The following is a 20719-nucleotide window of genomic DNA, read 5'->3' on the forward strand; positions in this document are numbered from 1 at the left end:
TTTTCAACATATGGCGGCGCTCGTAAAAATATTGTCTGCGCATGTCAAAATATTTCTAATGAGAAAATGGAGAAATTTTGACAGATGATTGAAGGGTAAATAAGTCTGATTTCTACCAAAGTGATAAGAAATAACATCTAAATTTCACCACATCTAACGAGTTCTTTTATATCTCTATCAGACACCATTCGTCTAAAGTTTTAAAAATTTATGATTTTTCCACACGAAGATTTTGAAGTGGAGGGTGACTTTCTGACTTGCATGATGAGAAGACACATACATTTGTAGTGCATTAGGCCTATGTACAAGGAGAAAGGGTACATTCTTGTTCTCATAAAAAAATCAAGTGATCATCAATCGTGTTCATTCACTGATTCAGCTTCAATTTCAGTTGATTATCTGTTCGTATCAATACATAGCAAGGTTACTAGAACTTCAACAATGGCTGGTGTAGCGAATTGGCAGTCCATACCGCCATACCGGCATACAGTATACACGTAGCATAGCGTAGCTTTTCGGAGTTTTCCTTTTTCTCTGATTTCTACCTGGCTTATCTCAATATCTTTCATGCTTTTGCTTAAGCTGATAAGTGATATTCATATAGACCTATAGGCCTACGTCACTTCAGAACTTCGGTCCTGGATGTTACGATGTCGATGGTATGGTTTGAGAAGTCTCGCGCGTGCATTACTGATAAGACCCTTGAAGCCTATCTCCTTCAATCAAAGAAAACACTGCTTTCCGCTCATCTGCAAGTGCAACACTGTGTTTCCTTATTATTTTCCATCTTGGCTGGCGCGTTGATGCCTGGCCTTGGGCTGGCTCTTTTAATCCTATCGTTTATCAGTTGTCAGATTCGGATGGTGCCATCAACAAGACTTTGAATGTGATGCTGCAAGTCCTTATGTGGACACAGAACATTTCAGAAGTCCTATCAATCCTTACTCTTAACATCATGACATTATTTTCAATGAAATTTAGGCTGAGCAATGAACAAAAGACTGTTTGGTATGTGGTCTCTCCTTTGACATGTTTGCTGTGGCTCAGTGGCCTTTGCTGATGGTACAAAGTAAGTTGACCATCGCAAATTTGTTATTTTAATGTTGAAAGTTATCTCTTTCAGCAAGGAATTCACTATGCAGACAAGATAGCTTCCACAAGTCAGAAAGTGTTTCCCAATATTAGCACTTCCTCTGCTATTTGTGATACAAGTGCAATTGAATAAAAATGGTAAGTCCAATATCTTCGAAATATACTCTTCTATTCTAGGTTTGGTGATGTTTTCTTTGGTCTGCTAACATCTGAGCGCTGATGCTCAATCATGATTGAAGACAAACGCCAGCATTTGGTCAACCAAGCGTCATCTCTTTCAGTAAACTATAAAATCAACTTTTTGATTGTTTTCAATTTGGTTAGCCAGCCTCCTGACAAAATCATACATTTTTTACCCGTTGTTATATCCATTGAAGTTCTGGTGGGAAATTGTTTCACAAATCAAAATACTATCTTTTCAGTCTAAGTCAAAAGGTGGCGAGTCTGTGAAGGTGGTGGTGCGATGTCGGCCAATGAATGAAAAGGAGACGGCACAGGGACATGAAAGGTTAGTAAAGAGGCACATTATACACATTTTGTGCTGCTTTAATTTTGATACGCCCTTTAACTATAAAATACATGTAGCCACATTGAACCTATTTTGTCAAACTCTTAGAAAAGTTGTCATTGTACTGTGATATAGCGTGATACTTCGGAATCAGTAAGCAGTATTTCTGAAGTTGTGTTGTATGCGATTTCTCCAGATGTTTTTACGATTTTGTCAAAATCAAAATGTAGTACCTTTCGATATAGTATATCGTATAGTAGTGGGTTGGGTTGTGAATCTAGAGCTCTACAAAGTAGGAAGATGTTCTTCTACATGCATCTCAATGATGAGTCTTCTCTTAACACTGCAGGTTCCCTTTATATATAAAACACCCATTCATAAATTTAGCAAAAATGTCCAATCTGCCTGTATCATGATTATTATGCCGTATTCTTTTAGGGTGGTTGAGATGGACACCAAACGTGGTGTGATCACAATCAAAAATCCTAAAGGTTCCTCTACCGATGCACCCAAGACATTCACATTTGATTCAGTTTATGATTGGAAGTAAGTGCACCTTACAGTTTCACCTGGACTTGAAATTGTTATTAGCCAGTTCATACCTTTAGTCGTCTTTTGTGTTATAAAACACAACACAACCTGAAGTGTACTTACTTGTCTCGCTCTGCGAGCTGTTAGGAGAGATAATATCTGCAGATAGCAAATATCTGCTGTGTTCGTTTACCAAGGAGTTCACCGAGTCTTTATTTCAAATTATTGAATCAAAAATATGACTTAGACAAAGTGCACGTCAAGGGGTTGTCCTCCTTTGTATTTTCATCAGTTTTGCGCCAGCCTGAGACAAACTTTTCACTGTAGAATATTCAAATCATGTTGAAGTTACAAATGGTCAATTCTAATTAACGTATTAATTCTTAAAACTTTCAGTTCGATTCAGCGTGACCTGTATGATGAGACGTTCAGAGACCTGGTGGATTCTGTCCTCCAGGGTTTCAACGGGACCATATTTGCCTACGGGCAGACCGGAACCGGTAAGACGTTTACGATGCAGGGCGTGAAGAACGACCCAGAAATGCGAGGAGTCATCCCAAACTCGTTTGAGCACATCTTCCAACACATCGCCAGAACCGAGAACCAGCAGTTTCTGGTTAGGGCTTCGTACTTAGAAATTTATCAGGTGAGAAACATGTTTTTGAATAGAAGTTTGAGCAGTGTTGTTGTTTTGCCCAACACTAACAAAGATTTCTGCTGCAAAAGTAAACTTCTTGTTCTGCGCCTTTGGAGCACTTCCTCATGCCACTGCGATTGGGCACCATTTGGGGTTATTGGCCCTGAATCTTCATCCAGAACTTCAAGGAGGAGGGATCTGAGCTTTTCCTGTTCTCAATTAGAATTTTGGGTCTTATCTTTGGCTTGCTCTCGCATGGTGCCAATGAATCTTTATAATAGTGTTTCAACATGATTTGAAATTAACTCTGATATTTGAAATTTCAGGAGGATATCCGAGACTTGTTATCAAAAGACCAAACGAAGCGACTTGAGATGAAGGAGCGACCAGATACGGGTGTTTACGTCAAGGATCTCTCCTCGTTTGTTACAAAAAGCGTCAAAGAAATCGAACATGTGATGAATGTCGGCAATCAAAACAGATCAGTTGGGTGAGTGTGTTCTCTCACTCTTATCATCATCATCATCATCATCATCATCGTCATGCTTTAACCGAAGGACTGTGTCCCTTGGACCAATTTCAGTGTATTATCGAATTGTTATATCTTGAGTGGCGTACAGGGAATTGCTGCTTACATGTTTGTTCAAAGTATTAACCAGTAACTCAGTGTTCATATAATTATATATATACAGTGCTGTTTGGATCTTTGTTATAAAGGAATTCTGATCATATTCTCACTCTCTTTTATTTTTTTTTGAGAGAGGCCTATAATGGAACCAATTGATCACTTAGACAGCATTTATTGCAACATAAAACAACGTCAACCTCTAAAAGTGAGGGAGAACGTGGTGAATTGTATGATGTCTGTTGAAAACCTACTTCAATGAATCACCTCTTCTCTTTAGTTTACTTATTGATGAAAAACATCATTCTGTTCCAGTGCTACAAATATGAATGAACACAGTTCACGGTCGCATGCTATTTTCATCATCACGGTCGAATGCAGTGAGGTAAGAACACAATTTATAAGGGACCCTAGATTCCTTCTACACCAATAATCACAGCAAGTAGTATAATTGGTCATGTTAATATTTTGTCGATCAAAATCACAGTTCACAGACAAACTGTGCTAATGACAATTGGTAAAACTTTTTAAAAGTTGGAATTTTAAAAAAGGAATTTTAGGGGTGGCAATTTTACACCTTTCAGTAAATAGTTTTGATTAAAATTGTGATCTCCCTCAATTTTATATTTGGCAACTTTCTATGTTGCAGATTGGTGTAGATGACAAAGCCCACATCAGGGTTGGCAAGTTGAATCTGGTTGATTTGGCTGGAAGTGAGCGACAGGCCAAGACTGGGGCTGTGGTAAGTCTTGTACATTTCTTTGCTGTTTATCTGTTGACAGAAGACTTGAGCCCTTGTGGTTACAGTCTTAACATGAACTAGTGAAAAAGACACAGAACCAACATACAAGCATGACTGTCCATCTGAGAATACTGAGGATGAAAAGATGTGGACTGTTTTCTCAGCAATTGATTTGAATCATTGTGTCTCGTTCTCGTTACAAACATGTGGCCTGAGTTGGACCCTTCTGCTTTCCAGGGTGATCGGCTAAAAGAGGCCACCAAGATTAACTTGTCGCTGTCCGCTCTTGGTAACGTGATATCTGCATTGGTCGATGGTAAAAGCACACACATTCCTTATCGTGATTCCAAACTCACGCGATTACTTCAGGGTGAGTATTGCATTCTTAGGAATTCACAACAACTGCTTAGAAGAGAAGCCTCGGAGCCTGGTGGTTTTAATACACTGCTGGCTACCACGCAATAGGGCCCGGGTTGAATCCTGGGGAGAACCCATGATTGTTTTTCTGGGTGAACCGGCGTGACTTTCAAGGAATTGAAATTGTCAAACTGAAGTTCCTTGTATCTGGTGTCAGAGCAAGTAAAAGACTCCACCAAGTGAGAATCATGAGTGGATTGCATGGACGACAGATTCACTTGGCCAAAAAATCCAGTCGGCGGTTAACCGTAGTGACACATAAAAATGCTCATCTCCCCATGGAGGAGGAATATTCCCTGGAGAATAACACCTTCTTATACAGAGTGAAAGCTTAAGTAGAAGAAGAAGCTTCGATTAACATGCCTTGTTGTCACTGGTGGGTTCTGTGTACTAAATCTGCAGTATATTTCGTGTACAACGACTGTATAGATTTCCCAAATGATTTTATCAAATCATTTCATGTCAATTTCAGACTCCCTTGGTGGAAATGCAAGAACTGTGATGGTTGCCAACATTGGTCCTGCAAGTTATAATTTTGATGAAACTGTTACGACGTTGAGGTTAGTATCATGATGTGTGTGGAATAAGTGGCATGTTACTCTGGATATTTCTCATTCATTCTTGAAACATGAGTAGATGGACACAAGAAATTAATGACCTGGACATTTCATCCAGATTGATTGGTTGAGAAGTAAACTGTACGGAGCGGATAATGCAAATACATACAAAAACATTTATTTCGTTAGAGTTGTTACTATAATGGAAAAAAACTTGTTAAGTTGTGAAACAATGATAAAAAACAAACTTCAAAGAAATCCGACCAGTAGTTTTGTGCTCCAAAATGACAAAAGATTTCCGAATGGACATTAATGAGGAAAGGGCTTCTTTGTGGCAATGTTATTTGGTAATATCAAAATAAAAATTAATCGAAGAGGTTTAGAGAAGGTTGAAGTATCTTAAATACTTTCCCAACTCTATCATTTCCAGGTATGCCAATCGTGCCAAAAACATCAAGAACAAACCTAAGATTAACGAAGATCCGAAGGACGCGTTGCTGAGGGAGTTCCAGGAGGAGATCGCCCGACTCAAGGGTCAGCTCGACACGAAAGGCGGACCACGCAGGAAGAAGAAGAAGAAGAAGAGGAGGCAGAGGAGAGGTCCAGACGGTAAGATTTTGATAGATTGCGTAATTGGTGTGTTTAACATCCCCTCTACATTGTATATGACAAGGTGTGGATTCTGGAATGAATGGTATTCTTCTCTTCGTTGTGTCGCAGGTGTGTAGGGTCCCGATTTTTTGCGTTTACTGCCCAGGTTTTATGTCGGAGTTTCCTTTCTTTTGGACTGGTTGCCTACCAGGGCTTAGAACTTAAGAAGGCCAGTCCCCTCCTCCTGAAATACTTGGCACTGGTTCACAGAAATATCAGTGGCAAGAAGTCAAACCTGTAGCCAACCCGCATGAAGCGTGGTAGCACCTGTTTTGATCTGACCTGAACAGATGAACTGGTTCAGAGGCCACCAGTGATAACCAGTTTAACCTGAGCTGATCCACTATCATTATTGTTATGAGTTGTAGCTTTGGTCCTCTTCTCAGTGACTTATTTTGTTACCCTCGTTTCTAGGCGAGATGCTATCAGAAGAAGAGACTGATGAGGAATCGGATGATGAAGAAGGAGCAGAGCAGGACGAGGAGGAATTCATGAGGGAGCAGCAAGAGAAGCTGGATCAGGAGAAGATGGCCATTATGAACAATCAGACCATGATCGCTGAGGTGAGGCTGGTTTTCTTTTATTGTATCCAAATGTGTAGTGCGACCTAGCCAGCCAGGTTATGGAGGATTCGTGTACGGATCCCCTTATCATCGAAGTTCGGCAATGTTGGGTGAACTAGTCAGCGGATGGGTAGTATGATACATTGTTTATTGAATATCAGATGATGGGGGGGGGGGGGGGGGGGGGGAGGATGATGAAGAGTACATGAGAAGGAGAAGATGCCTATCAGGCCAAGTCCATGATTGCTCAGGTAAAGATGATTCCCAGCTGATCTGCCTTTTGTTTTTGTCAATAATACATTGACCCCTAAAAATATTTTGGAGAGTTTATAATTCCATGAATATGGATATTTGTAAAAAGCACACTCTCACAAGCTTTGGGGTTCTGCTGGTTGGTCAGAGTTGTTGGTGCCATCTCTTGATGGTGTAGCCGGGAGATTCCAAGTTTGAAGTGAGGATCCAAAATATGTTGTTCTTTCAGGAGCGAGACAAGATAATGCAGGACTTGAAACACCAAGAGCAGCGCTTGAACAAGGAGCGTGAGATGAAGGAGCAGTTAGCGAACAAGATCAAAGCCATGGAAAGCAAGCTGCTGTGTGGTGGAAAGAATATCGTGGACCATACCAACGAACAGCAGAGGGCGCTGGAACAACGACGACACGAGATTGCTGAGCAGAAGGTTTGTACTCCTCTTGTTCTTTCTTCTTCAGCATTTGCTCTGCTTCGTGAGTGCAGTGTTGTCGATAACCAGGTACCAGGCTTTTGGCCCAGCTGACAGTGGCTAAAGCTAAGGGGTCAAATTGGCCTTCATGAGACTCATGTCCACAGTTAGGGGACTGGGTGGTTTTTTGTTATTGACAAATATATTCCTGATGTTTAAGCGTGAACAGTTTTGACCTGCTGTAAGATAGGAGAGACCTCTGTTGGCAATTTCATGCAACTTTATCTTACCTACCAGGCTGCTATCTTTAGACTCCCTTTAATGAAAACACTGGTGATTGTTTTTTTCAAGTAAACAGGATGAAACATGAGTCTGAGTTCTCGATTTTTCTGCCCACGGACACTTTTTTAATCATTTACTTGTTTGAACAGAGAGTTGAGCGGGAGATTGCCCAGAAACTTGAAGAGAAGGAAGACGTGGCGCTCGAGTTACAAGAGACCTTCCAGTCACTGCAACAGGAGGTGGAGGTCAAGACAAAGAAGTTGAAGAAACTCTTCTACAAGTTACAAGTTTGTAAACAGGAGATTTCAGATCTGCAAGAGGAACATATCAATGAGAGACAGGAGCTTGAGCAGACGCTAAATGAATTGACCAGGGAGGTCAAACTTAGGTGAGTACCTTTTGAGACCAATTAATTGCTCTGTTTTGAGGTCATAGAAGATGTTAAGGACAACTTATGTCATGATTGGCAACGCCACTGTTTAATCGAGGCGAATTATGTCCAGAGATCAACCCATTTAAGTAATCATTGCTTTATTTTTTTCAGACAACTGATAATTGAGAACTTTATTCCACCTGATGATAAGAACAAGATCATGAACCGTGCCAGATATGACGAAGAGGAGGACAACTGGAAGCTGGAACCTCTCACAAAGAGCGGGTGAGTAGAACCGAGGTGTCTGTTAAGGCTCCACGATTTGATCGGTTGATCCTCATTAGTTTGATTTTGGTAGCAGCTTACACTATCCTAAGGGCTGGGATTATGGAAACTAGCAAAGGAAAAAGGGAAATAAGCTGGTTTGATCAGTCTTTCACTCCCTGTTCAAGCGCTAAGGATACAACTGGGGCAGTTGACCAGAGGTAGTTTGAGCGTGTGGGTATAGGTTCAAACTATTACCAGTAAATAATGCAAATCAGGTAGTTATTGAATACAAATTCTGCCTTTGTGGAGCTCTAAAAGGGTTCTTTTGGCCAGCCCTAAAAGGTCCATAGCAGCATACTTTGTTATCTTTTTCAACATTATGTCGTCTGCTTGCAGGCCCCTGACCATGGCCAAGCGTCCCCAGTCAGCCGTGGGTAACCGGCGTCCGATCAGCGAATATGCAAAGGTGATGGCCGCCACGCAGATCAATGCAAGCTTTAGATATAAGGTTAGTGATATCATATGACTAAAGAGCTCAGGGCCTGGTTGCTGTATTAGGGGTGAGTCAGCACTTTCTAGGTGCCATCTCCAATTAGTGCCATGGTCAAGTGAGTGTTGTCTTATAACCTTGGACTGATGGTATGTATGTTGTTTTAAATTTTTGTGGAAGACAAGTTTATGTGTTAAAGTAGTTGGTTTATCTTTGATAGTGTCACCTCAAATGATAGGGCCAGCCAGATTTTGAGACACTCTTTACTTCCAAACTCCCACACTAATGCCAGGCAGGTGGTGAGAAGGCTGCTTTTGACCTCCCATTATTAGGTGGATGCCTTAACCACTAGGCTATCGGGTTCAGTTACTAACTTGTTTACTCACTTTGTACTATACTTTTCCAGGGAGAGAATATCCTGATGGTTGAGCTAGATATGCCAAGTCGGACGACCCGGGACTACGAAGGTCCCGCAGTGGCCCCAAGAGTGCAAGCTGCCTTGGATGCAGCGCTACAGGACGAGGATGACCTTGATATACAGGTGGACGGGAGTCCGTCAGTGTTCAGTAGTAAAGCCAAATTGAAGACGAAAAGAAAAGATAAAATACCAGTTAGGTAGGTTGGTTTGTCACTGGCACTAGTTAAAATCTGTTGTAGGCCCAGATGAACTAACTTCGAGTTTGAAAAATTGATAGTCTCAGTTCTTTCTATTGACCTTGAGGAGCCTCATATCCTAGTGGTTAACTCGGCTGGCTACGACCTAATAAGGCCCAGGTTCGATCACGGGGAGAAATGTATTCCAAGATGAACCAGCGTGGCTTTCAAGGAACTAAAACTCCTGGCACTCCTTAGCCCAAGCTCAACCGATTTTTGCACTTTTCATCTTCATATTTTATATCAAGGGGATAGCTTCATGGCTTACTGTATAATTTCCTTGTTTTATCCTTTCAGAAAAACAAAAAAAGAAGAATTTCCCACGTCGAGAGGCCTCGTTCCGAAGTGATGGTGTCAATTTGATAAGCGTTGCATTGTACAGACCTGTTTCCTATTGGTCACCGCTCTAGGTTTCCGCTACTACTTCATCGGTTTGGCCACACTGATTGGTCGACAAATATGCCATATCGTACTCTTCATCATCATGACAGGAATTCTAAAAATAGCACAAAAAAACTAGCACTTCCATTGGTTCATTCTCATCACATGGTTTTTTGTCGTATCAAGGATTCAGCAGAAAAGTTTTGAATTTGTGAAAATTTTGTTGGTTTTCTTTTTTAAAGGGAGAAACATTTTACCACGGTCTTATCGTCATTAGAGATGTTAAGATGAATTTCCAACTCCGATTCAGTCTCATAGGTGAGTCGGGGTTTAATTCCGAAATTCATAACGTCTCTGTTATCATGAATGAATAGTACTGAAAAAAACAGGTTTTTATGGAGAACTGGGTAAGTCTTTTTCCATCTGAATATCAAAATAAATTAGACAATGGTAAAAAAAAACATGAGACCAGAATTGGTTGGCCTGAGTTTAGGTTTAAGTTAGGTTCATCTTGAACACAACACCTTTGTGAGCCATACATATTTTACCGTATAACTTGTGTGTTTTGTTGAAATACTGCTTGATCCAGACCAATACTCCACTGTGGCAAAAAGATAAAGTATGTATGGTTCTGCAACAATCTCCGCTTATCAAATATATGTTACGTTGAAAAGCTTTCAAATATTGTAAACCCTTTTATTTTTGTGGCTCTAAATTTTTGCAGAAATGTCCTTTTCAGATTTCATTACCGTTAAATTCCCATGGGTTTTCAACGAAAATATTAGGTTAGAAACTTTTATTCTCATTTGATTAGATTGCATTACAGAATCCACTTCTGCCCTCCAAGACCATCCCACCCAACACCATTAAACTACATTAGCCTTCCAATGTGCAGGTTTTACCAAAAGATTTATCTCTTTAAACCAAAAAAGCCGTGTCCTGTGTTACTTGTGTATGCTGCATGCATTGACTGTGTCATCTATTGTGTGCTATGAAGAAAAAAAATGCTTTGTGTGAAAAAAATCAAATTGAATTAATGGCCAGGTGTGTTTCAACTTCAACAGACAAACTCTCCTCATGAAATGCATATATCTCAGTGCAAGTAAGTGTTGTTATCAAGGGCAATAATGGAAGCCGTCAGCTGCCCAGCCACTTATACTCACAGTAGTAGTTCCCATCATCGAATTTGATATAAAATGGACAAATTCAAAATCGGACTGGTTTATCATCCCACTCCCCATCTTATTTCCGACTGAAACTTCGGTACAACATTCATCTTCGTGTGGATCAATGCATTGACGAAGCGCTGCGTGAAGGCGAGAACCTACTCTGTGACGTCACCGTGAAGACCCCGCTTCTATGACGACAATGAAATTGACATTACATCGTGATGGAGGGCATGGTGGGGTGATGTAAAGTGCAACCTTGGGTGCACCTGGGCGGTTGGAAGTTTTCCTGCATCTGGCGGTGTGTGTCTTTGTGCTGAAAATAACAAATAACATAGTTTTCTAGTATCGAGCAGTTGTAACAAAATGGGAAAAACACTAATTCATTTAGGGAAAAATACCTTTATTTCTTTGATAGAGTTGATGCCTCTATGAATGACTGCTTTGCATTTGGCTGAATCGGCAGGTTTCCTTCTTTGGAAAATTTCTGTTATAGGTGTGCTGAATTAAAGATCTTGGTTTTGAAGAAGTTGAAACATCACCTGGTCTCCTCGGCCGTAGCAGACGATATTGAATTATTGAGATGTATATATATGGATGTATATATTTATTTGCACTATTGTATTTTGCATGCTTTTTGTAGAGATGAAAAATGACTTGGCAAGTTTGCCAAGATGATGTGTTTGTCCAAGTCGTGAGGTGAGGTGTCAAAGACTATTGTAAGACACCGCCTATATGCCTTATAATCTGGTTACGACACACTTTATCCCGATCCAAGGGGTTTTCGATATCTCACCAAAACCTCTGTGGTCAAACCGAGGCTAACACATGACTCCTTATAAAAATAAAACATTGTAACCAAGGTTTTTTAGAATGTGTAATATAATCAGCATGACTTATCTAATTTTACAAAGGTCCCAAGAAATCAAATAATATGAGATTAATGTGCTAATCATGTTTTTGACGATGTTATAGCATGCTTGTATGATCTTTTACTAAAGGTCTGTGTGGATTTCAACATAGATTATTGGGTGTACTTAGATGTTATGAGATTCAGACGTGGAATACTCAAAAAGTGTCGGCCTTGTTCCTTCAAAACATATCTTAGTTGTGCAAGTGTAACAAGTCTTGACATAACGTGATCTGGATGTAAAACCCTGCATTTTTTTCCCATAAAGGCGCCATTGGTTTACACTGCTGGCTATTACCAAAAACTCGTTACTTACACAATAGCCACAGGATTGTATTCTAGATGAACGGGCGTAGCTTTCAAGGAATTTAAATTTCTAACTCCTCACAACAAGTTTGAGGCTCAATATGAGGTGAATTAATAAGCGTTTGTTGGATGAGACTTAAGGTTATGAGTGTCTATGCCAGGGCAAGTAAAAGATCCCACATAGGTGGACAGTAGTCTATAGTTGACTCCATACCACCGGGGACTTGAATGACAATTTATCTTAAAAATAGACGCTCTGCACAGCCACTTCAGGCTCTGCGTCAGAATGTTTTGTTGTGTCATTATGCACTTATCGTATTTGATTTAACTCTGTCATCCACCATATACATGTAGTACGTTATTGTACGGTTTAGCTAATACTTTAAGATCTGTTTATTATTTATTGATATTTATGTTTATTTATCAGCCATTGTTTGTTGGTATGTGTATTGTGCCATCTTAGACACATTTTGGACATCGACAATCTTACAAATCAGAGACATTCTAAACCCGTTATTTTTATGGTCTGAAAACCAAAGTAGTAAATCGAACGGATGGAGCCCTATTTATTGACCAAACATATGATATTTATTCCGGTGTTCATTGGCATCACAATGACAGTGACTATTTCGAGATTCCTGAATTGAATCTTCTGCAGAGAGAGCTTATAAATTATCGCATAGGCTCAACCCTCTTGCATATCAGCATCAGAATCAGTTGTCCATCTTGGCTTATGCATTGAGTGAGTCCCGTAAAGTCGAAAACCAGCATGATGTGACCGACAGGCACCACCTGACGGTATACTGTAGTTTGAGACTGCAGAATGGGTCAGATATCTAGAAACTGGGACTTGATGACAGTTGGAACAATCGGTTGCTTTTCACCCTATAGTGAACTGTCTGTGGGTTCAGTTGCATTAAAATGCATTGTGCAAAATATTTTCTCAGATTACCTGTAGTTAGTTCAGTCATCTCTGATATTTGTGCTGGCCAGTAGCTTAGATCTGTGTAGATTAAACATGAAGAAAAAACTGCTGAAACTTGATTGTTTGCTCTGTCACACCCATCTTTATTGTCTTGTATATAATAAATTTCCATCTGTACAAAAAAATCTGCTTTATTTGCTTGTCCTTGGTACTTAACCACCCAGTTGCGACAGGTTTGACCCTGTGAATGACGTGTAGAGTCCTGAATTGGGTGTCTACCGCAAGATAGTGTTGGAGAGTGTCACGTCATGTGTGACGTATTTTCCTTGGTACTTTCGACGGGATACGGTTCAGGACCGTTTTATTTTCACTGCCTACTGCCTCTTGCTCACTTGGGCTTGTTGAAGTTGTCATAGCTTGGACGGCTTGTACAAACTGGTATCAGTCATGCAGGGCTAACGTAGTGAAATTTTTTACGCCATACGCCCTCTTTTCTGAGTGCCCCTGCAGCACCAAGTTCATACATGGAACATCCCTCTCCTCAGTGTATGGCATCTCTCAGCTTGGGGTACGTCTCACAACATTACATAAAGTTAATGCCGTTGTCATGGCAAACATGCGGTATTTACTGAGTGTACCTGTCAACGTGGCCGGACCAACATGTGGCTTGTATATAATACAAAACAACCCAACGTTGGCTGATCGATTAATGGACTTCAAGCTGCCTGTTTCCAATAAGTCTTCTACGGCTCAGCTGGGACAAGGGTTGATGTGTGGGGCAGAGGATGAGGGTGATGGAGTTTTCATTTGAAAGATGGCTGGTGCAGACGTTTTTGTCCTAAGGTTTACTCGTTGGTGCGATGAAGCACAAAATTGACAAGAAGATAGCATATCTGTGTTGCGTTCCACAGGTTGCCGCTATAAACGAACTTGACTGAAGAGGGTGTGTGGTGGAAATCTCTTAGTGAAAGACGTTCTATGTTGTTGCCAAGCTTTGGATAAACTGCCTACTTGTCTGGTTCTGTGTGGTGACAAACCATCAATCTGTCAGTAACACTCAACAATAATAATTGCTCTGTCTCTGTAGAGTATGTGACTGGAATACCCCTTTGGTTTTGAGCTTGTCTGAACCCTCATGAGATGATGGCAAGTGAGCATTTGTATGTGCCCTTATGCTAATAGGGTACTGGATTTCTTCGCCCAGTGACTGGATCTTTGACCAAGGAGAGGAGTCCAGCTTTTATTTGCCTTGAAATATGTGCCAGCTGCAAGGAATTTGGAGATTATACAAAATTGGCCTTCTCTCCCTTTTGAAAGAATGAAGTGAGGACAAAAACTCAAGCTGCGTTGACGGGGATTCGAGCCACATATCTTTGAATTGCTTGTCCACAATTCTATCAATTGAGCTATTGAGGTTCCCCGATTTTCTGCACCAGGTGACACCATAGAGAGCCAACTGAAATTGAATGTACTTTATTTCTTCATAGTTGGCCACAGACCATATGCCGAGTATTCATCATTCATTCTCCCCTGGGGAAACCCTATCTCTCCTATTCCGCTCAACAGCCAGGGAAATGTTATTTGATACCAAATGTATTTCTGAAGTGTCCGAAAATCAATCGCAATCAGATGTTCCTTTAAAATATGATACTACAGACAAAATATCATCCGGACTCCAGGTGTATCTATCCTCAGATCGTGTGGTCATTCTTTAGATAAAGTGGATCATAAAACCATGGGGCAAGGTTGGGTGTGAGAGGCTTGCATGTTGGTTGAGCGCATTGTGGTGCACATGGTTCTCTGAATAGGTTGTTTTGTCAACAACGGATCCATCCATTGTTGATGTTTAGGAGTATTAATTGGCAATGCCCTTGTATACATATTGGTGTTATATATAATGACATTGTAGGCCAGATGTTTGGTACGGTCAACATCCAAGTATCCATGTATGAAGGCTATGAAGCAGGATCGACTGATTCTTGTTGTTAGCAAATGTGATAACCCTTGCAGACTAGGGATTTTGTTGGGAGGTTGCAATAAAAATCACTTGTCTGCAGAGGATCCAGACAACTGATGCAGATGAAATGATAAAAACAAAACACATCATTTTAATGCATGATTTGATATTAAATTAAACAACATGTACAGCAGCACATTCAATACAAACAAAAAAAGAGTTTTTGATCATCATTTTGATAACAAATATATTTTGTCCAAGAATATAACAACTAAAGCTCGAAGAGAATGCCAGGCAGAAATACTGGTGCACTGTACTGTAAACCTGAAAACGTTTGCGGCCATACTATTTCAAGATTTTGTGAACTTGCATTAATTGCAACTTTTGCATACCGGTGCTTCAGTTATTTCAATTGGATTTTATTTCGCGATAACCTGTAAATGCGAAAAATAAAAAATACAACGCACACCAATATTTCTGGGAGTCTACAGTATGTTTACATTTACCATCGTCCAGGCTTTCTTGGAGTTCTAAATATTTCGCCTTCTTGCCGATAACAATATCATAAATTTCATACAGAACTTATGAAAATACCAATATATTTACAACCAAAAAGGAAAACATAAAATTGTGAAAAGATACAAATTTTACGCCGGATTAGCTCCGACAACAAAATAAACATTGACTGGAATAAAAACATATTACATAACACTTTTACAAAATAGTCATAAAATCCATCATTACAAAGCCCAGAAAGAAAAAAGATGATGGGAAATTTTATGAACAGATATAGTGATACATATCCAGGTCATCCTGAGGAAATCAGGGTATAATGTTGGCCAGAGAAGGAAACTGGTTTCGTAAGGATGAATCCAGATAGGCCCTGGGAGGAATGCAAAGTATGGAATGAATTGTGGGTTGACCATTTTGGCTGACTTGAAATCGTAAAGAAATTAGAACTCCTTCAGTGTGAGGTGAACGTCTGTTTCAAGGATGGGAGACACTTCTTTGTTTTCCCGGGAACTGACTTCCTCCCTTGAAATTGGCATTCACATCATTTTGAAGGAGATTTATTTGCTAGTTCTAGCATATTTGGTGGTGCCTGTGGTCAAACCCTAAGATTATACATATTTTTGATAACATATGTAAAATGTGACCTAATCCAATACAACCAAGCTCAAGTTGCGCGACGTCAGAACGACTTCACTTTGTAAACAAAGATATATATCTATAAAATGGCTTAACAAAGTAACAGATACCAATACACACATGTTACCATTCACTCCAAACCAGCTGACCCCAACGACTATTTTGTAGCAAAAATTAATTGCTTTCGTGCCAAGTTTGAAAACAGCTGGCAGATGTGTTACAAATTTTACAAGTCATAAAAACAGGTCACAACTCATTCTTAATCAATACCTCTTATTCCAACAAAATGTTGACACGGTCAGAATCGCTGTCAGTAGGACCACACGGGAATACTGTCCAGGTTAAAGGGAGAGTATAGGCAGGAAAGTCATGATGGCATGGAGAGGTGCCTGCAGAATTGCCTCAAGGGGAAAGCAAGTACACCTGCACTACTATGAACCCAGAAATATTTGCTGCCATCTTATTTTGCAGTTTTGTGAAATAGCAAACTTTGTGTACTTTTAATTTTGCGTTTTGACAACTCCGTAACAGTAATTTCTAGCTGTCTCTACAAGTCACCTGAAGACTGCCAATTTGACAACAAGTTCCCGCCTCTAGTCTCGCTTTAACAATGATAATGATAAATGTTACACGACCATTAGTTTGCAAATTTTGAAACAAAATTACAGTTTGAGCAACTAAGCATAGAAAGCAGGCGGAATTGAAACGGGCAAGAAATCTCAAAATGGAGAAGGAAAATCAAAATAAAGTAACAAAACCCTATAATTCTCCACTTGCACTGGAATCCTGCAGGAGTTGCACATCATCCTCTAAACTAAAGGTTACTTTCTTCGCAGGCCGCCCTGCTGAGTTATTTCCTACGTGATTATTTGATTTGGTCACATGGTTAGAGTTTGTATTTCTGAGATCCAGGTGGTCGACCTGGTCCATTTCGATGTCCTCACCGTCCTCTTCCACGGGAATGCTTGCGAGCAGACTATATTTCTCTCCACGATTCGATGCTAGATTTTGTAAAATTACATATATAACACAACAAAGTAGACTAGAAGCGAACAGAACATAAATTAAGAACATTGGCGTTTTGGCTTCGAAAAGGAAACCAATTAAAGTAGGCATGGCCATCTCACCTAATGCAGCACCGATGATTAGAGTGGCCGTGATTTTTCCTGTCATGTTAATGTAACGTTCGGCCCACGAGAGCATGGTCGGGAAAAATGACGCCATGCCGATACCTAGTAACGCGGTACAAATCCACATCGAGAGATCGTTGGTGTTTACAGTCAACAACAACGCCAACAACGACACTGAGGTTATCAACAAGTCAACAATGAGCATTACTGTCGGACGAAGACACTTCGCAGCGACGATCGAAAGTAACCTCGTCAAGGCGAAACTTCCCCAGAACAAGGCGGTGACGAAACTACCGTCAGACTTATCCCATTTCAAGTAATCCACAGCGAAACTCATGACGAACCCGCCATAAGTCACTTCCATGCCGACGTAAATGAAGTTGAAAAGAAACAAGAGCAAGATGATTTGAACTTTGAATCCGATGCTGTCGCGTTGCTGCAGATGATGCAAGTTGTAACTCTGCGCGATCGGTCCGTTATTCCGCCGGTCTAAACAGCAGCAGACGCTACAGAACATCATCGCCACGACAACAAGAAATATCGAAACGATTAAGTAAACAAACTGCACTTTGGTAATTTCAGCGGTAAAAGTATGCCAAGTTTTCTTGACTCCTGTTTTAATTCGTGTCAGAAAACTATCCTCCACAGTTGAGTTAATCACGGTGGCAGTAGGTTTTAATGGCATCCAATCAGAATTGAGCTTCACATTTTCATCAACGCCAACCACATTTGGCGCCTCACTCGACAGGGATGGCGCCAAAGAAGTCATTACAGGTGTTGTTGTCGTTGTCGTAGAGACTGTCGTCGTAGTGACAGTAGTAGTTTGAGTTGTCATTAAAGGAGTAGTCGGCACATCAGTTTTTGGCACACCCTGTGTAGTGCTATTAAAAGGTGACACTGTCACATTAATTCCTGTGATATTACTCTGAACAGTTGTATTGGCAATCACAGGTGGTTGAGTAACAGGTTTCTTAAGCCCTTTTTGTACATTATCCACCAATTTCCTCGGGACATTTTTACCGGCAGCAACGTCTTTGTTCTTGCTCAATATCCTTCCGTTTGTTAAAGGCTTTTTAGGCCTAGGTATTAATGTAGTAGTTGTAGGTAACGGCGGCAGAGTTGCATTGCTCCTTAAGTGCGGCGTTGTAGTTTCAAGTTTATCGCCCAACTCTTTATCCCCAGGCTTCTCAATACGTTTTTGCACAACTGGATTACCAGGAAGTCCACCTGGGGGCTCCGTGTCGACATTTTCTCCGGAATTCTGCCCCGGAGCCACTGCGCCTACAGAATGAGGCTCCAAGTTTTCAGTTATTTCAGAACCACCAGAGGGTGCTCCTTGGGGTTTGCCCACATCATGCAAAACCTTCAGATTTTTTCCATCAGCCACTTTAGGGTCAGATGTCAAGAATTTTCCATTGGCAAATGTGGGCTTTTTTATCTTTTCCGTAGTTCGATTGGAATTAGTTTCCAACAATGAACTTGCATGTTTTGTATCACGCAAATTTTTCTCACTGATGTCCCGGCGGTGAACATGCTTCAAACCAAGATGGCCGATGTCACGTCCCGACAATGGAAGGACATTCCCCATCACTGGGCCCTTGGGAGTCGTTGACAAAAACACTGTTTCAGGAATGTCAGTGAATGTCGCATTTAGCGAGAGAACTACTGTGGCGTTCCTCTGTGACAGGAAGGGCTCGGCAATCAACGGTGCTACAAATGCACCAAGTCCGAAAAAGAAGTGCAATGCCTGCATGTAGGGGGGACTCTTCCGACCCCAGGTTTGGACGCACATCAGGTTTCCAGCTGAAATAAGAGAAAAAAAACTTTGAAAAACCAATGTAAACATCCCGGGTGTCTACATATTTTTTTTAATCCTGAAACCTTTTAATTGCAATAATTTTAGGAAACATCAGCTGGCCCATGGTCATGATCATCATTAGGCTTTAATGAACTCATTTTTTAACGTAGCGGTGCACAGGGAATATTTAAGTGCAAGCAATATATGTAATCAAAGTTAAAATTGCTTTCCATCAATTTGACCAGGCGTACAGACTGATTTGCTTGTTCTTAAACTCCTGTCACTAACCTGTGTCCACTAATCCCATAGACACACCCTGGAATGCGATGGTGATGATAAGTAGATAAAGTCTGGTGCACCATGGGAGAATTGCCGTGCCGATCGCCATCAGCAACAGAAACATGCTCATGAGGAACGACTTGTTCATCATGTCAATCAGAAGTCCGCCGATCACTGAGCCAATCAAATAGCCCGTGGATCGACCAATGAAAATGCGTGATATGTCCTCTGTGTCGGTGTTTGTACGTTCTTGAAGATCGAGGAGCGTTGGTCCTGGGAGAGCCATGCAAAGGCCCTGAAATTGAGACAACTGTTTGATAAATTATGAAGACAGAAAACCTGGTCAATGGCCAGTAAGAGACAAGTTGATTTACAATCTATATGACTTGACTATATAGTAGTCTCAATATCGGACCCCATTTTCTTTCTGTAATACACGAAATCCATAAGGTGGAATTGGGTAATATTAGCCCTGGTTTATTTGTAGCCCCTGCATTGTTTGATGTATGGAGATATCAATCAATATCATAGGCAGGGGCTACAATTAAACCGGGGCTACAAATACCCCATTCAACCTTATACACAAATCACCAACAGACTTGGAATTTGGACTTTATTTAGGTACACTGTTCATTTATCATGTTTATGGGAGTCTGATATATGCGAGGTTTACCGTAACAAAAGCGCTGCACAAACAAGTGATTTGAATCGCTGCAATCTGCAATTATTATATGAACGCTTCTTTTCAGAGTGCTTAAGATGAAGACCATCCTCCAGTCAATGGCATACTCACCAGACCACAGAAAGCAAGGAAAAGCAGCATCGTCGTCCAAATTCGATAGCATTTACTGCTGCCAAACTCGCCTCCTTTGTGGACATGATTCGGCAGCAGATGTGCCTGGTCAAAGATGACATCGTCTTCTTCATCTTCGATGGTCATAACAGGATCTGTCGGCACGTTGTCAGTCTTATTACTGCGGCGATACGCGCGGTGGTCGAACAGGACGTCTTCTTCTTCTTCATCTGTTGGCGCCATCATGGTTGATGAAACTGCGCTATCCTTATCTGAAAATAGAAAGTTATAAAAAAATCAAGAGATGCAGATAGTTGAGATAGATGCAGCCGTTTGTGCCAAGCCTCAAGGGCAATAATTTTAAAATGGGGGAATAAGCAATCAGTTGATTTATTCATTGTGGTCGTTCAGGATCGGATGCGTTTTAAATGACTGAGTGTGATTTTCGATACATGAGGAGTAACTTGAGAGTAAGTCGCTTGGTGTCGGCCTATTAAAGTCACTAAAAAATTCACGTTTCGAAAATCGGGCCGGCAAAGATTTGGCACTTGGTATTTGAACACTTACATCATGTAGGATATCAACTCACTGAGTCTGTGTAGTGTGACTCACTGACTCACTGTTGATTTGAAGAAGAAGAAGTAGGAATCATGTGAGCACGATTCATTCACTGCAGACACCCACAAAACACAAAGATCATACCTGATGTTAAATTTTCCTGAATCCTTGAACATTAAGAAATCTTTTCTGATAACTCTGATAAATATCTTATGCCTGCTGACATTATAAATCGCTATTTTATCACGAAAAAAGAAATATCAGACACACAGATTAGTTTATTTTGGCACTGATAGACGGCGTTGTTGACGCACATA

The 20719-nt window shown here is 40.7% G+C and overlaps 2 protein-coding genes across 3 annotated transcripts; one reads left to right on the forward strand and one right to left on the reverse strand.

Moving 5' to 3' along the window:
- The first annotated feature begins 48 nt into the window (after positions 1–48).
- Positions 49–12910, forward strand: LOC135491962 (kinesin-II 95 kDa subunit-like). The gene is made up of 18 exons (XM_064777952.1): positions 49–95; positions 1124–1230; positions 1515–1600; positions 2039–2146; positions 2528–2777; positions 3095–3258; positions 3709–3778; positions 4043–4135; positions 4373–4505; positions 5025–5112; positions 5540–5718; positions 6175–6323; positions 6805–7002; positions 7416–7654; positions 7811–7924; positions 8303–8414; positions 8803–9011; positions 9348–12910. The coding sequence occupies exons 2-18, from the start codon at positions 1228–1230 to the stop codon at positions 9397–9399; spliced, it is 2247 nt and encodes a 748-aa protein (XP_064634022.1). The 5' UTR covers positions 49–95; positions 1124–1227; the 3' UTR covers positions 9400–12910.
- Positions 10789–20684, reverse strand: LOC135491960 (uncharacterized). 2 transcript variants are annotated; one of them, XM_064777951.1, is made up of 5 exons: positions 20547–20684; positions 19845–20116; positions 19061–19346; positions 16972–18777; positions 10789–10913 (listed from the first exon to the last, which is right to left on the reverse strand). In XM_064777951.1, the coding sequence occupies exons 2-5, from the start codon at positions 20088–20090 to the stop codon at positions 10789–10791; spliced, it is 2463 nt and encodes an 820-aa protein (XP_064634021.1). In that variant the 5' UTR covers positions 20091–20116; positions 20547–20684. The 2 variants fall into 2 exon arrangements, with proteins under 2 accessions (XP_064634021.1, XP_064634020.1); XM_064777950.1 differs by lacking the exon at positions 10789–10913 and having other exon boundaries at positions 14859–18777.
- Between the last annotated feature and the right edge of the window lie 35 nt (positions 20685–20719).

Source organism: Lineus longissimus, chromosome 8 (genome assembly GCF_910592395.1).
Source record: "Lineus longissimus chromosome 8, tnLinLong1.2, whole genome shotgun sequence".
NCBI lineage: Eukaryota > Metazoa > Nemertea > Pilidiophora > Heteronemertea > Lineidae > Lineus > Lineus longissimus.